General features: G+C 33.5%; 1 protein-coding gene and 1 long non-coding RNA gene across 2 annotated transcripts; one reads left to right on the top strand and one right to left on the bottom strand.

The window, feature by feature from the left end:
* Nucleotides 1–5,206: 5,206 nt before the first annotated feature.
* Nucleotides 5,207–7,441, top strand: LOC106352431. Its single transcript, XR_002660860.2, has 2 exons — nt 5,207–6,224; nt 6,424–7,441. It is a non-coding gene; the product is annotated as an uncharacterized LOC106352431 (long non-coding RNA).
* A 5,641-nt stretch (nt 7,442–13,082) lies between these two features.
* Nucleotides 13,083–13,486, bottom strand: LOC106352430 (CDPK-related kinase 4-like). Its single transcript, XM_013792069.2, has 2 exons — nt 13,319–13,486; nt 13,083–13,220 (listed from the first exon to the last, which is right to left on the bottom strand). The coding sequence occupies exons 1-2, from the start codon at nt 13,484–13,486 to the stop codon at nt 13,083–13,085; spliced, it is 306 nt and encodes a 101-aa protein (XP_013647523.1).
* Nucleotides 13,487–16,029: the final 2,543 nt, after the last annotated feature.

Raw genomic sequence — 16,029 nt, 5'->3', positions numbered from 1 at the left:
ATGGTTTAAAACAAGCATTGCGTGCTTGGTACTCTGAGCTTAAGTCCTATCTGATTCAGTCTGGATTTCATAACTCTTTGGCGGACACATCACTGTTTATCTACAAGCAACAAGCAAAGTTTGTCTATGTCTTGGTATACGTTGATGACATCTTAGTCACTGGCAGTGATTCGAACCTGGTTCAACAAGTCAACTCCTCTCTTGCTACTTGATTCTCTATCAAGGATATGGGCAACCTGAGTTATTTTCTAGGCATTGAAGTTGTTCGTACATCACAAGGCTTACATCTCAAACAAAGGAAGTACATTACCGATCTTCTTGAGAAAGCGGACATGCTACATCCTAAGCCGGTTGCAACTCTGCTTCCTACTCATTCAAAGCTCACACTCAACTCTGGTTCGCCACTAGCTGATCCGCAGCCCTATCGCAGGATCGTCGGTAGCCTCCTGTACCTTGCTCTAACACGCCCTGGTGTGTCATACGCTGTCAATAAACTCTCACAGTATATGCACTGTCCTACTTCAGATCACTGGCAAGCAGTTAAACAAGTCCTTCGCTATCTCTATGGTACTCTTGATCATGGAATAATGTTGTGTAAACAGCAAACATCAACTCTTCATGCCTATTCTGGCGTGGACTGGGCTGGAGACTCCGATGATTACGTATCAACAAATGCATATCTCATCTTCTTGGGTTCTCAGCCTGTTTCATGGTCAACAAAGAAGCAAAAAGGCGTGACTCGCTCCTCAACAGAAGCGGAATATCGCGCAGTTGCGAACACTGCATCCGAGCTTAGCTGGGTAGTCTCTCTTCTTCTTGAGCTTGGCGTGCCTGTTACTGCAACTCAAACCGCGTACTGTGACAACCTTGGCGCCACCTATCTTTGCGCCAATCCAGTTTTCCACTCTAGGATGAAACATATAGCCCTTGATTATCACTTTGTCCGCGGCCAGATACAGAATCACCGTCTACGTGTGCAACACGTCTCTACACATGATTAGCTCACTGATGGTCTGACTAAGCCACTCGCACGAGCTCCTTTTCAGTCTTCAAGGTCCAAGATTGGTGTTACCACAACACCACCATCTTGAGGGGGCATGTTAAGTAAATAATATATACTCAAAGGATCTCTTTGCAATTACTTAGTATTGTTAATAACCCTACATGTACTGATGTATAAATAAATTTCACATACTTAATAATATATTCATTCGGTGTATTCTATAACATGTGGTAACATTGATTTAGTTTGAGTTAAGCTTCTAACTCATAGATAACTCAAACATATCATCAGTCATGCATTAAATTTAGTTTTTTTTTGTTTTTATTTTAAGTTTGAGTTATTATGTATTATGGTTGAGTTACAATTTTGAGTTACACCCTTTGTAAAGTTGTTAAATCAAAACTTATTGCAACATTATGACTAATCCCATGTTTTAGAGTTGAGGTACAGTTATAATTAAAGTTTCTGTCTAAACTACAAGTGAAAGTAATAAATTAGATACACACCACATACGAACACCTTATGTTAATAGGTATTGGAATTTTCTGTTCATAAAAATATTATTTATATTTCCAAAACCACCACAGCAATATCTTATTATTATTTATGGAAATATTCTTAATAATATTATACGATATTCTTAACAATATCCTAATTTTGTGAGGAAAATTGCCGAAAATACTATTTTCAAAGTATCTCTTTTCATGTTTACACTAACCACTTTTACCCTCATCTTTAATGAAGAGTAAAAGACATTTATAACTTTTTGATTAACTTTGACCAAAAAAAATATACGGTTAACTAAACTTTTAACATCAACTTTAAACCTTAAATCATCAACTCTAAACTATAAACCATGAAACATCAACTCTAAACCCTAAACCCTGAAACATTAACTCTAAACCCTAAACCTTCAAATCTAAACCCTAAAACATCAACTCTAAACTCTAAACGTAAACCCTAAACCCTAAATCTAAACTTAAAACATCAACTTTAAACCATAAATCATCAACTCTAAACCCTAAACCATGAAACATCAACTCTAAACCCCAAACCGCGAAACTTCAACTCTAAACTCTAAACCCTAAAGCTTCAAATCTAAACTCTAAAACATCAGCTCAAAACCCTAAACGTAAACTCTAAACCCTATATTTTTCTGAAATTTGAACCCTAAACCCTAAACCTTCAAATCTAAACCTTAAAAATCAACTCTAAACCCTAAACCCTAAAAGATTAACCCTAAACCCTAAAACATCAACTCTAAACCCTAAACCTTCAACTTAAACCCTAAACTCTAAACCCTAACGTTGATTATAAGGACATCTTTAGTCCAGTCATTAAATCTACAACGATCAGGATTGTTCTAGGCTTGGCGGTTAACAATGACTGGACGGTTAGACAGATAGATGTCAACACACGGCTTTTCTCCAAGGGCATCTCAATGAAGAAGTCTTCATGTCACAACCTTCGGGCTTCACTGATAAGGATCAACCCAATCATGTTTGCCGGCTTCGCAAGGCACTCTATGGTTTAAAACAAGCATTGTGTGCTTGGTACTCTGAGCTTAAGTCCTATCTGATTCAGTCTGGATTTCAGAACTCTTTGGCGGACACATCACTGTTTATCTACAAGCAACAAGCGAAGTTTGTCTATGTCTTGGTATACGTTGATGACATCTTAGTCACTGGCAGTGATTCGAACCTGGTTCAACAAGTCAACTCCTCTCTTGCTACTTGATTCTCTATCAAGGATATGGGCAACCTGAGTTATTTTCTAGGCATTGAAGTTGTTCGTACATCACAAGGCTTACATCTCAAACAAAGGAAGTACATTACCGATCTTCTTGAGAAAGCGGACATGCTACATCCTAAGCCGGTTGCAACTCTGCTTCCTACTCATCCAAAGCTCACACTCAACTCTGGTTCGCCACTAGCTGATCCGCAGCCCTATCGCAGGATCGTCGGTAGCCTCCAGTACCTTGCTCTAACACGCCCAGGTGTGTCATACGCTGTCAATAAACTCTCACAGTATATGCACTATCCTACTTCAGATCACTGGCAAGCAGTTAAACAAGTCCTTCGCTATCTCTATGGTACTCTTGATCATGGAATAATGTTGTGTAAACCGCAAACATCAACTCTTTATGCCTATTCTGGCGCGGACTGGGCTGGAGACTCCGATGATTACGTATCAACAAATGCATATCTCATCTTCTTGGGTTCTCAGCATGTTTCATGGTCAACAAAGAAGCAAAAAGGCGTGACTCGCTCCTCAACAGAAGCGGAATATCGCGCAGTTGCGAACACTGCATCCGAGCTTAGCTGGGTAGTCTCTCTTCTTCTTGAGCTTGGCGTGCCTGTTACTGCAACTCAAACCGCGTACTGTGACAACCTTGGCGCCACCTATCTTTGCGCCAATCCAGTTTTCCACTCTAGGATGAAACATATAGCCCTTGATTATCACTTTGTCTGCGGCCATATACAGAATCACCGTCTACGTGTGCAACACGTCTCTACACATGATTAGCTCACTGATGGTCTGACTAAGCCACTCGCACGAGCTCCTTTTCAGTCTTCAAGGTCCAAGATTGGTGTTACCACAGCACCACCATCTTGAGGGGGCATGTTAAGTAAATAATATATACTCAAAGGATCTCTTTGCAATTACTTAGTATTGTTAATAACCCTACATGTACTGATGTATAAATAAATTTCACATACTTAATAATATATTCATTCGGTGTATTCTACAACATGTGGTAACATTGATTTAGTTTGAGTTAAGCTTCTAACTCATAGATAACTCAAACATATCATCAATCATGCATTAAATTTAGTTTTTTTTTGTTTTTATTTTAAGTTTGAGTTATTATGTATTATGGTTGAGTTACAATTTTGAGTTACACCCTTTGTAAAGTTGTTAAATCAAAACTTATTTCAACATTATGACTAATCCCATGTTTTAGAGTTGAGGTACAGTTATCATTAAAGTTTCTGTCTAAACTACAAGTGAAAGTAATAAATTAGATACACACCACGTACGAACACCTTATGTTAATAGGTATTGGAATTTTCTGTTCATAAAAATATTATTTATATTTCCAAAACCACCACAGCAATATCTTATTATTATTTATGGAAATATTCTTAACAATATTATACGATATTCTTAACAATATCCTAATTTTGTGAGGAAAATTGCCCAAAATACTATTTTCAAAGTATCACTTTTCATGTTTACACTAACCACTTTTACCATCATCTTTAATGAAGGGTAAAAGACATTTATAACTTTTTGATTAACTTTGACCAAAAAAAATATACGGTTAACTAAACTCTTAACATCAACTTTAAACCTTAAATCATCAACTCTAAACTCTAAACCATGAAACATCAACTCTAAACCCTAAACCCCGAAACATTAACTTTAAACCCTAAACCTTCAAATCTAAACTCCTAAACATCAACTCTAAACCCTAAACGTAAACCCTAAACCCTAAATCTAAACTTAAAACATCAACTTTAAACCCTAAATCATCAACTCTAAACCCTAAACCATGAAACATCAACTCTAAACCCTAAACCGCGAAACTTCAACTCTAAACTCTAAACCCTAAACCTTCATATCTAAACCCTAAAACATCAGCTCAAAACCCTAAACGTAAACTCTAAACCCTATATTTTTCTGAAATTTGAACCCTAAGCCCTAAACCTTCAAATCTAAACCTTAAAAATCAACTCTAAACCCTAAATGTAAACTGTAAACCCTAAACCCCTAAACCTTCAAATCTAAACCCTAAAACATCAACTCTACGGTTTTAGGGTTTAGGGTTTAGGGTTTAGGGTTTAGGATTTAGGGTTTAGGTTTTAAGTTGAAGGTTTAGGGTTTAGAGTTAGATGTTTTAGGGTTTAGGGGCAATTTTTTAGGGTTTAGGGTTTAGAGTTTTCTTTTTAGGGTTTAGAGTTTACTTTTTAGGGTTTAGGTTTTAGTGTTGAAAATTTATGGTTTAGTGTTGATGGTTTAGGGTTTAGGGTTGAATTTTAGGGTTTAGGGTTTAGAGTTGATGTTTTAGGGTTTAGAGTTGAAGGTTTAGGGTTTAGAGTTGATGTTTCGAGGTTTAGAGTTTAGAATTGATGTTTCAGGATTTAGGGTTTGTATTTCAAAAAATAAAAGGGTTTAAGATTGATGGTTTAGGGTTTAGGGTTCATATTTCAAAATAAAATATGGTTTATGATTGATGATTTAGGGTTTAGAATTGAGTTTTAGGGTTTAGGGTTTGAATTTAGAAATAGTATATATTTATTATCTATATATAATAGCAAATCTTTTTTATCTAACTGATGACATCATCAATTTATTATAGGAAAAAAAATCAAAATCTAATGGTGAGAATCGTGTCTGTGATATAATTTAATGGTTAAGGTTTTGTTTAGAAACAAAAGAATGACGTACTAGATTTACTATAGCAATCGACGGCTTCATCATACCTCCTCACAGGCGTCTCTTAAACAGATCATCTGTTTTTTCCTTAAAGGTTGTATCTTTTCACACTCAGATCTTCTAGATCTTCTGTGGAACCGTCATCATTTTCTTGTAACTGTTCAGAAGTTTATATATTGAAGAGATTGTATCGAGTTGCAGATTTGTTTCAAGTTTTCTATGCTTCTTATCTCTCTCTCTCCTCCGCATCCAAATCCAGTGTAATTTTTTCCGCTTTAGTTCATTTTTCCTTTCTCCTTTTTTCCTTTTCTGATGATTTCAGACGCTTCCCATTCATTGTTTGATTAGTCTGTGTAGGATCCACGATTCAGAAGAACTCAATCATGATGTCTATTGAATATTTATACACTGCAGTGCGATTCAGATTTTTTTTGATTGTAAAGCAGATCCAGCATCACCGTACAGACAGTGCGCTGATCATCTAATGGTTTAGGAAATTAATACCTTTTATATAAATTTTTTATATTCAGGCTTGTTAAGATGGGATTACGTAACGTCATATGTATGATGTCTGTTACATTCTGCATACATCATTTTTAATTAAGGTTTCAAAAGGTGGTCTAGATCGCTAAGAATTTGTAAATGAGGGATTGTTAGGAGGACCAGAACAATTACTATAGACTATCACAGACTCAACAGCATCCTCAAGTGCACCATTCATCTGTGCCTGTGCGTGCGTTTAAGTGGTGAGGACTTGAAAAAGAAGTGGGAGACTTCATCAGTAAGTTTCTAGGAAAAACATTTATACTGTTATAAATTAGTAAACTACAAATATAAATATAATAACTCTACTTTTTATATTGTACCTGTGTATTAGTGAATATTATGTGCTTTTGAATTATGAATGGTCAAACACAATTTGTCATGCGTGTTGTCAAGCCTTGGAAACGATTTTTCATGTCCTGTTCACTGTCCTACAGCAGTGGAAGCCCGGCGTCTGGAACAAATAGAGCCTCCTCCCTCTGGTTTTTCGCAGTCATCTATCTTTCTGAACCTTCCTATCTGGTAGCAAGCACAAAAAAAAAACAGAGGACAGATTATGGTAATATTAAGTCCTTCCCTTGGATACTCTGGAACCTTTGGAAAGGGAGAAATGCTTTGGTGTTTGAGAAAAGCCGAATCTCCTCTGCTTCATGCATCTCTAAGTCGCTGGAAGAGGGAGATATTTGGTATATGGTTAACTACAATGAGAATAATCAGGCTGCGGCTTTGGAAACAAGCCGTCTTCACACAACTCTTGGGAAAAGTCTCCCCTTGTTTTATCAAATGCAATGTTGGCATGGCTTGGGATAGCTCTGGACCTCTGAGGGGTGCTAGCTGGGTTACAAGAGATAGTCAGTGCCGTCCGCTTGACCATAGCCGCCGTGCTTTCTGTTCTCCCCTATCTAAACAGGAGTCAAACTTAAAGGCTATGTTGTGGGCTGTGGAAGAGATGGGCAACCTGATTATCTGAAGCAACGAAAAATTCTGTTTGAAGTTTCTTCTGCGGAGGTGAGACAGTCACTTCTGGATCCATACAGCTATCCTGAACTCTTATCACTTTCTACAAAAATCCTTGAGTTGCTGCACCGACACACCGTTTTGATGAATGGTCTGATTCCACGTGCTTGACCATAAAAATAATGTAGCAACAGCGATTGCAGATAGTGTGGTCTCATACTTCTGTACGCAATCTTATGTCACCCGCTGGTGGACCTTGCTGGCTTCATCAAGCTATCCAACAGGAGGCAGGTGTCTAATTTTCTATTCCATTGGCTGGCTCAGGGGATATGTGCCAGTGGCACCTTTAATTGCCATCTTGTTTCTTTTGGCTTAGTTCTTTCATGTTTCTCTTTAGATCTCTACGGTACCTGCTGGTATCTTGTTGTCTGTTTCTCAGTTTTTCTAAGTGTTAAAAAAAAACACAATCAAAGAATCCCAGCAAATGGTTTTTACAAATGTGACTCTTTATCAAAACTTACTTTCAAAAATTAAAAAAGTTAAAACTTACTTCACTAATTTTATTGAAGATAATGTTTTTTTTGGCTATAAATTATATTTTTCTTTCTTTTATAACTGCTTTTTTCTTGAAGAGTTTATAAACTAATATTTTTCAACTCTATATATTACAATTTGTACAACATTTTCTCCTAACTTCAATTTTCAAAACGCTCTCAAATCAAAATTTTGATAAAAAATTTCATTATATCTTAAAATTTTGAAAATAATAAAATTTTCAAGATAGTTTAAAGCTATTGAAAAATATGAATCTTACTTTCAAACAAGTGTCGCTAATATACAGTACCATAGTATACAAATTATGTGATAAGTAAAGATATATAAACATTATTCAGTACCATATTATTCAAATTCCAACGGTCTTGAATAAAATCATCATATTTAAGCAAAACAAAAGGCTGAGAACATAGAATGTTCTGTTGCAGATTTAATGGATAAAATCATCTAAATGAATCATTGCAATTGCTTAGATGAAGATTTACAACTATTTATAAAAATCATTACAATTTTTAAAAAATAACCATTGTAACTACTTTAAGATCTAAATGATCATAGAAGACTTTTGAAGAATCACATACAAACATTAGAATTTCTTTTTATATTTATGTATCTTAGTTTTGATAAAACATAAACTTTACTTATCATAAAAAGAGATTTGTGTAACCTAATATTTGACAAAAGTTAAAACAATTGTTTCATTTATGGTATTTTTAAATTGAGATGTTAAACTATCCTCATTTTTGTTACATGCGTTAGATTTAATTAATTGTTAGTATAATCACAAAGAACTTTTTGTTTTAAGTTACCAAAACAACATATGATATTTCCTTTGTCCTTTTGACACATTTTCAAATTCTTTAATTTAAAACTATTACTTTATTTTTATGTACATTAAAAACATTATATGTATTTCAACTGGTGTATTATTTAAGTGGTTTATTTTTGTGAAAAGATTTTTTGAAGTTGATTCTTTTGCTAAATCAGCTTTGTATGCTCCTTAAACCTTGGATTTAAAGTAGTAATGAAAATATGGTTTGGTCAAGAAAAAAAAAGGGCATACCCCATCTAATTCAAGAAAATGCCTAGAGATCAAAGTCTAAATTAAGAGATTTACATTTATTGGTAAGAATTATACTCTGAATCAAATCCTTGGCGAGGAACATTAGGAAACTGCACAACAAGACAAGGATGACACCCAAGTAGCATTTATTAGATGATTGCACATGCTAAAAATACCGATTATAGGTAAGAAAAATACAAAGTGAATCTACTATTTTATCACTGTATATGGGCTTTGTTGCGACAAGGATGCCTTTTTGTTATGCCAATGTCAAGACCTGAAACTGAGTCCTCTATAAAATACTTGTTGAGATGAAGGGCTCCCAAACTTTTAAAAGAAAGATTTGAAAATAAACTTCATCGATATAATAAAGTTGTAAGTTTGAAAAAAAAAAAAAAACTTCATCGATATCATCGATCTCATATATCATATATCTTGGTAGTCTGTAAGCAGTTACTTTTCATAGCTTGCTTTAGTCCATGACTATATGTCCTCTGCTTCATCCAGTTGATCATACTAGATAAATATCATATTTATAGAATACGATTGACTCCGATAAATGCCTTGGCAGTGAAATAGTAAACACGCAAGAGAGGAATTAATTTTAATTTCTACATTACAGAATCAAAAAAAAAATTTGTGTTGAGACAGCTGTCCCGTAGATTAAAGAATCCGCAAAGATTAAACAAAAGGTTGATATTCCTAATACTGAAGATGAACTTCTTGTCTAGCCAGTCTTTACCATTGTCTCAACCGATATTACTAATAAAAATGTATATCTATTGTTCTATAAATTCAAAAGTCAATTTATATTTAATTTGTTATATACATTTTACATCCTTTTCCTTATGTTGTTGAATTTTTTATTTTAAGCTAATATATTCAGTATTTAAATGAAAAAATAAAAAAGTATTATATATATAATTATTAAATATATACAATTTATGAATATTAAATAATTTAGTTTTTAGTAAAGGATTTTGACTGTCCGCGCGAATGCGCGGATTTGTTTCCTAGTATATATAAAGAACAAGGTCATAATTGTCCCTTTAGTGATTGTAAAACTGAAAAGTTGTAGCATGAAATTGGTAAACATGTAATTTCCCCTACTATTAAAGCAAAATCCCTCCTAGGATTCTTCTGCCCTTAGTTTTAGAATTATTTACAATGGCAATTTATTACTTTTTTAGATTTTTTTAAAAATTAATTTGCCGGCCGTATTTCCATCCAATCAAAAGTCATGTATTTTGTTATCCAATAACATTCAAGCAATATTTAATAATCCAAAATTATATATTACTAGTGGCTTGTCCGCGCTACGCGCGGGATATTTGTTAATTGTGTAGTATAATGGTTGATATTTGTAAGAAAAAAATATAAGTGTTAATTTTGTGAATCTACGGATGGACGTTTGGTATTAGATAATTAAGGCTCCGAATAGTAACTGCGGTTTCAGCGGTGCGGGACAAGCGGTTCAACTGCGGTGCGGTTCTAACAGTTATAAAAACGTATAGATATATGATATATGTAGAGATTTTTTGTTATTGTTAACTGCGGTGCGGAACGGGTGGTTGTAAACATTCGGATCCTAAATTGGTGGTCGAATTCAAATTGTGGTCATTTATTCTTTTTAGTAGTAGTAGTGTTGAAGCAATGTTCAGACTCACTTAAGACAAGTCGCAGACACATGAGTGATCAAATCTTATGTTAAATGGAAACTTTACCAATAAAGGTAGTGATTTTTCGAAATTTCTACTTTCTATGAACAAAAAAATATTTGTACAGATTTAAGAAGTATTAAGTGACACTCTCTTTCTCTATGTTGTCCATCACTTGTTAAGAGTTATGACGCTGTTAATATTTCATTAAAATTGTATATCGATTGAATATTTAGTGGTTCTATATTACAATGCTAAGGATGACAAAATATATATAATAATGGTAAGAAATCTTTTTCAGCCTACTAAATTATAAGCAAAATATCTTAGTGATCTCTGTTGAAAAAAATATAGACCGTCCCTGAATAGAAATTGCCTGATGTTTTTCTTAGCGTAAAATATCAGTAAAGAATTTTTTTGAACAAATAAATTGATGTTGTAGCTATTTGTTTGAGTTGTGGAGCCGTTATTATGGAAGTCTCAACGATGTTGAAGATCAGCTTTACATTTATCAATTGGATGTATGTTCTGTATATGAGGGATTGCTATTTTATTGACATACGCGAGGTGTATAAATTTATTTCAAAGCAGTGAAATAATGTTTATAATTTTTGAATACACAAATTGAATGACTAATAGTTGAAGCATAAAATGTAAAATTTTGTAGAGTAGGTTTTATATGAAATATATAATCTATTTTATTTGTTTGTAATAGTAAGATTGTCGCATTTTTCTTTTATTTTGTTGGGGGAGATACGTTACAGTGGCATATGTCCTTGCGAGTGTTGTTAAGCAACAATGGAGGATTTTCACATACGCTCAGTGCATTGACTTTATTGATGTCTTTCGACATTGATTTCATGTAGTTTCCGTGTCCATGCAAATAGATACTGATGCTAATAGATAGTCCACCAATAGGTTGTTGTTGGTTTTTTTTTTTACAGACGGAGTGGATTTGACAAGACAGGTGAGGGTTCCATACATGCTCGGTCTTTCTTCAAGGCATCTAAAGCATTGGGCTTATTTAATTATCTACAGTTCCAAAGTTATTCTAGTGTAGTATTATAGAAATCTTGAGTGTCTCACTTTAAAAAAAAAAAAACTTAGATCAACAATTAATCTTTTCTTTAATTGGTTTTTATCTTTTTAATTTGATCTAATTGTTTATTACATACTATTGATAGTGACATTTTACAATTTTATTTTATTTTGTTAACCACAAAAAAAAGCATGACATAAATAGTTCTAAGCATATTTGAAAAATTTGACCAAAAAAAGAAAGCAAAATTTTAAAAGTTTATTTTGAGTTTTTCTAAACAAAATATAACAATAGTAGAACTATAATTACATGTAGAACTGGACAAAAAACCTGGATCCGGAAAATTGAACCGAACCCGATCCAAAAAAGTAATATCGAACTTGAACCGAAATTGATTAAATATCCGAACGGATTCAAAATTTTGATATTTAAAGAACCGAAACCGAACCCAATCCGGTCCAAAGTATTTTGGGTACCCGAATGTATCCGAAATAGATTTAAATACCTAAATATGTTACTTATCTTTAGATTTAATATGTATTAAAGACATCCAAAATATTTAAAATACTTTTAAGTTTTCCTAAATACTTGAAAATATACACAAATAATCAAAATTAAATGTGTAAAATAGCTAAAATATATTCAAAACACTACAAATACTTGAAAGACTATCCAAATATTCAAATCAAACCAATTTATATGTTAATTTTATGTATTTTGACATATATTCAAATTTATATGTAATATATAATTTTGTTTATAGATTTTAAGAAATTTTAAGTATATAATAAATTTAAAATTTTATAAAATAATTTAAATGGATTATCCGAACCTGAACCGAACCCGCGAAGATCCGAAACGAACTCGAACCGAAATTTAGAAATATCTGAATGGGGTTGAAATCTTTGAACCCGAACACCCGAAACCCGAATAGATCCGAACCGAATCTGAATGGGTACTCGAACGCTCACCTCTAATTACATGGAATTCTAAATTTTTATCAAAATAATTAAGACCACAATTTTTTTTCCCTATATACTCGGTCCTTCTTCAAAGCATCTAAAGCATTGGGCTTATTTAATTATCTACAGTTTCAAAGTTATTCTAGGGTAGTATTATGGAAACCTTGAGTGTCTCACTTTTAAAAAAAAACTTAGATCAACAATTTATCTTTTTTTAATTGGTTTTTATCTTTTAATTTATTATAATTGTTTATTACATACTATTGATAGTGACATTTTACTATTTTATTTATTTGGTTAACCACAAAAAATATGACATAAATAGTTCTAAACATATTTCAAAAAAATGACCAAAAAAGAAAGCAAAAATTTAAAAATATTTTGAGTTTTTCTAAAGTAAAATATAATAATAGTAGAACTATAATTACATGGAATTCTAAATTTTTATCAAAATATTTAAGACCACAGTTTTTTATTTTGCTTTAAGCCACAATTATATATGAGCCACTATTGTTTCCTTGAATCGTTTTTTTGTTACAGTGCAGTAGTGGAGACTGAAAGAGTTTTTGCATATTTATAATAATAAATCTAACAGTTATTTCAAACAAAGTTAGTCATCTCATGTATGATATATTTTTCCTGTTTGTTTCTTTTTCTTTTAGGGGTTTGGTTCTTCTGAAGACAAAATGCTCAAAGAATTATTTACAAATGACGCACCTAGCTTCCATTTCCATTATATATATTTTTTTTTCTTCCAGTATATGTTGTACATTTAAACCCAATATCTTGATGACGACTAAGTCGTTTTCGATACTTATCAAGAATTGACTCACACGTAGAAGAATTTTCCCATGCCGATGTGTCACCTAGGTCTTGAGCTCGAGCTTCGTACGATCACACCATGCAAGAACTTAGCGTAGCCCAAGAAACTAAGCTTTCCATCCAAACTCCAGATCCAATCCTTGAGCAGAGGATATGCATTTGGTGCCAGAGTCATCTCCTGCTTTATACCACGCCCCAATCATTAAATATGTTTTAGATCTTACAAAATAGATGATGCTTACTCAATCACATACAAGGTTGAATATAGGACCATACCCCGGCTAGTTCTTGGACGGATATGATTCTATGCCCTTCTTGCTCGAAGTTCTCAAATGCTGAAGTTGCAATCTGTTCCCATTCTTCAAGAGCCTCCAGTTGGTAAACGCTGACCCCAGCCGCACATAACTTTTCAAAGTCCAGTTTCTTTTGTGCCAATGGTTGCATTTTCTTCTTCTATGCATTCTCAGTCTAAAAAGAATAAAGGAAAAGCCGTCTCTATCATCTTCCTCATGATTACTGAAGTTCCCTTAAATCAAAATAAGAAGAAGAAAATGAACACTAAGAACAGTTATTTCAAACAAAGTTAGTCATCTCATTGAAACGGGATGGTGACGGTGGAGTCGGTCACCTAACATAGAACTTGCTAAACTTGTTTTGTTGTGTTGTTTTAACACTGATGGGGACCTAAAACTCTGCAACCTGAAAGAAGACACACACAAAAACATTGTATCTATAAGAGAAAATAGGATGATAGATGCAATAAAATCACGTTAGCAAACCTATCCTCGACTAAACAATCTAAAAAGAGACCAAACAAACAAAACCTGATGAATCGTTATGTGAGATCAGCTTCTGTTTGGAACGATCCTCCGCTGCAGTTCCCTGTTTAAGAAACAAACAAACAAAAAAACATCCTGAAGAGTCAAAATTATTGATTCTATTACAAACATTCTAGCAGAATGTATTTCACTTTTTAGACTTGCAACATCTTTGCTACTCCTCAAGCTATAATTCACTTAACCGACAAATGATGAAGGAAACAAGTACAACCAAATACCAGATGCAGCTTATGAATTGCTCTTGTCGCGGTGGTGTGAGGAATGTGCCGGTGTTGAATCTCACCACCGCCAGAACCGGTAAGCTTTCAAATCGGCGAGCATGATGGAGGATTTCTCCATTGTTGAGTTGATGCTTTGCAGGGATCGTGCTTTTAGTTTTTGCAGATTTAATGCTGTTCATCGTCGGGAGCAAACACATTTATAGATGGAGCTTCCAGCGGTTATCTTAGAATATGATAAGCTCCATTAAAAGCCAGAGAGTGGGAGGGTGGTATAAGTGACATAAATGCTAGGATTTAAACACCAAAAAAATGTAAATGGCAGATGTTACATAGTGTCGATCGGAATTCTAGCTGTATGGTGAAAACGTCGATGCTTTGTAAACTTAAGCAGGATAATAATGTAACCCTAAATACATATGGGCCTAACTATACAAAACATTCAAACATTAGACCCAGTAACTGTCCCATAGATTTGGTACGAAAATTTTGGTGAGATGAAGAAATTGGAGAAAACACCTGTCCTAATTTGCACCCTTCAACCTTATGATGTGGCACTCTAAGGAGAGACTATTGTCTACTTTATTGTATAAGATGTACCATATTTTTAGAAAGACTTAAACTTATTTAACAAGAAAAATTTTACTTCCTTATTTTGTGCTCAAGAATATTCTCAATATATTGAATTTATGGTCATCGCCTACAATTCTGAAACTTGCGTAAAAATGTAGACATCACCAAATCAACCTAAACTCAAATTGTTCTGCATTTTAAAATTTGACATGTAACTACAATTTTAAATTAGGTACTATAAAATGAAATATTATTAGAATTTAGAAGTATAATATAGATATATATTAACTAACGTGGAATATTAATACTTTTATGTTCAATATAGGTATCTGAGGGATAATTCATAATTAATAACACATATCGTTAAGAATTATTATAAAATCGACAACTCATATAATTAGCTCATTTCAGTTATTTTAACAAACTATTATTTGTTTGTTTTAGACCATAATTAATAAAACATCTGTAAATTTATTTGGCCGTAAAAAATATTTATAACTTTTAAATTTTACATAATAACAAATCTCGCGCTTTTAAAGTGCGGGTCAAAATCTAGTATACTTTTAAAACATCTTACGATAGTCGTCGTTGTATTAGGGTTCTTTGTGGGTTTTATTTTAAGTTGATAAAGTACTAAAAAGATAATGACAATTTCAACTAACAAACAAATATAAAAAGTACTTTCAAACAATAACTAATGAGTTGTAGATCATAGTAGGCCGAACATCCGGGTCATCGAATCGGGTCTTGTCGGATCCTTGTCTTTTGGATCTTGAAAATTTGAATTCGTAGAGGTACATATAATTTTCAGGTCGGTTTTGGGTCGGATTTTACCGGGTCCGGGTCGGTTCGGATCTATAATTTCAATATCCATAAAATACTTTTAATTTTGGGGTATATTCTTGGTTTGGGTCGGTTCGGATATTTAAGGCCCGAAATACCTAAATTGAATCCAAAAACTAAAAAAATACCCAAAAATTCCATAAATACCCAAAGAATCGTAAAAATGCCGAAGATCTACCTAAAATCAGACCAGAAAATTCAAAACAGACCCAAAATTTTACCCGAATACTCGAATTATATTTTTTGAAAATCTAAAATTTTACCTGCAATCTGAAATTATACCCGAAAATCCAGATCCAAAACTTAAAAAAATATCTGAAATATCAAAAATATACCCAAATACCCAAATATACCTAATATATACAATAAATTTCGGGTACTTCAGATACCCGATCGGGTCTTGGGTAGAACACAGACCCGAACCGAGACCCGTGAATCCAAAAAAAAAAGAGATCCAACAGATACTTCAGCATGGACCTGGACCCAGATCCGAACTTGTATTTTCGGGTCGGTT

The sequence above is a fragment of the Brassica napus genome, chromosome C3 (assembly GCF_020379485.1).
Source record: "Brassica napus cultivar Da-Ae chromosome C3, Da-Ae, whole genome shotgun sequence".
Taxonomy (NCBI): Eukaryota; Viridiplantae; Streptophyta; class Magnoliopsida; order Brassicales; family Brassicaceae; genus Brassica; species Brassica napus.
This window is presented reverse-complemented; position numbering and strand designations above follow the sequence as displayed.

Excerpts from the sequence above, each read along its gene's own strand:
- LOC106352430 (XM_013792069.2), bottom strand. The coding sequence starts at position 13,486 with ATGCAACCATTGGCACAAAAGAAACTGGACTTTGAAAAGTTATGTGCG. Across the intron at positions 13,221-13,318 it reads CCGTCCAAGAACTAGCCGGG|GAGATGACTCTGGCACCAAA; the intron begins GTATGGTCCTAT and ends GGTATAAAGCAG.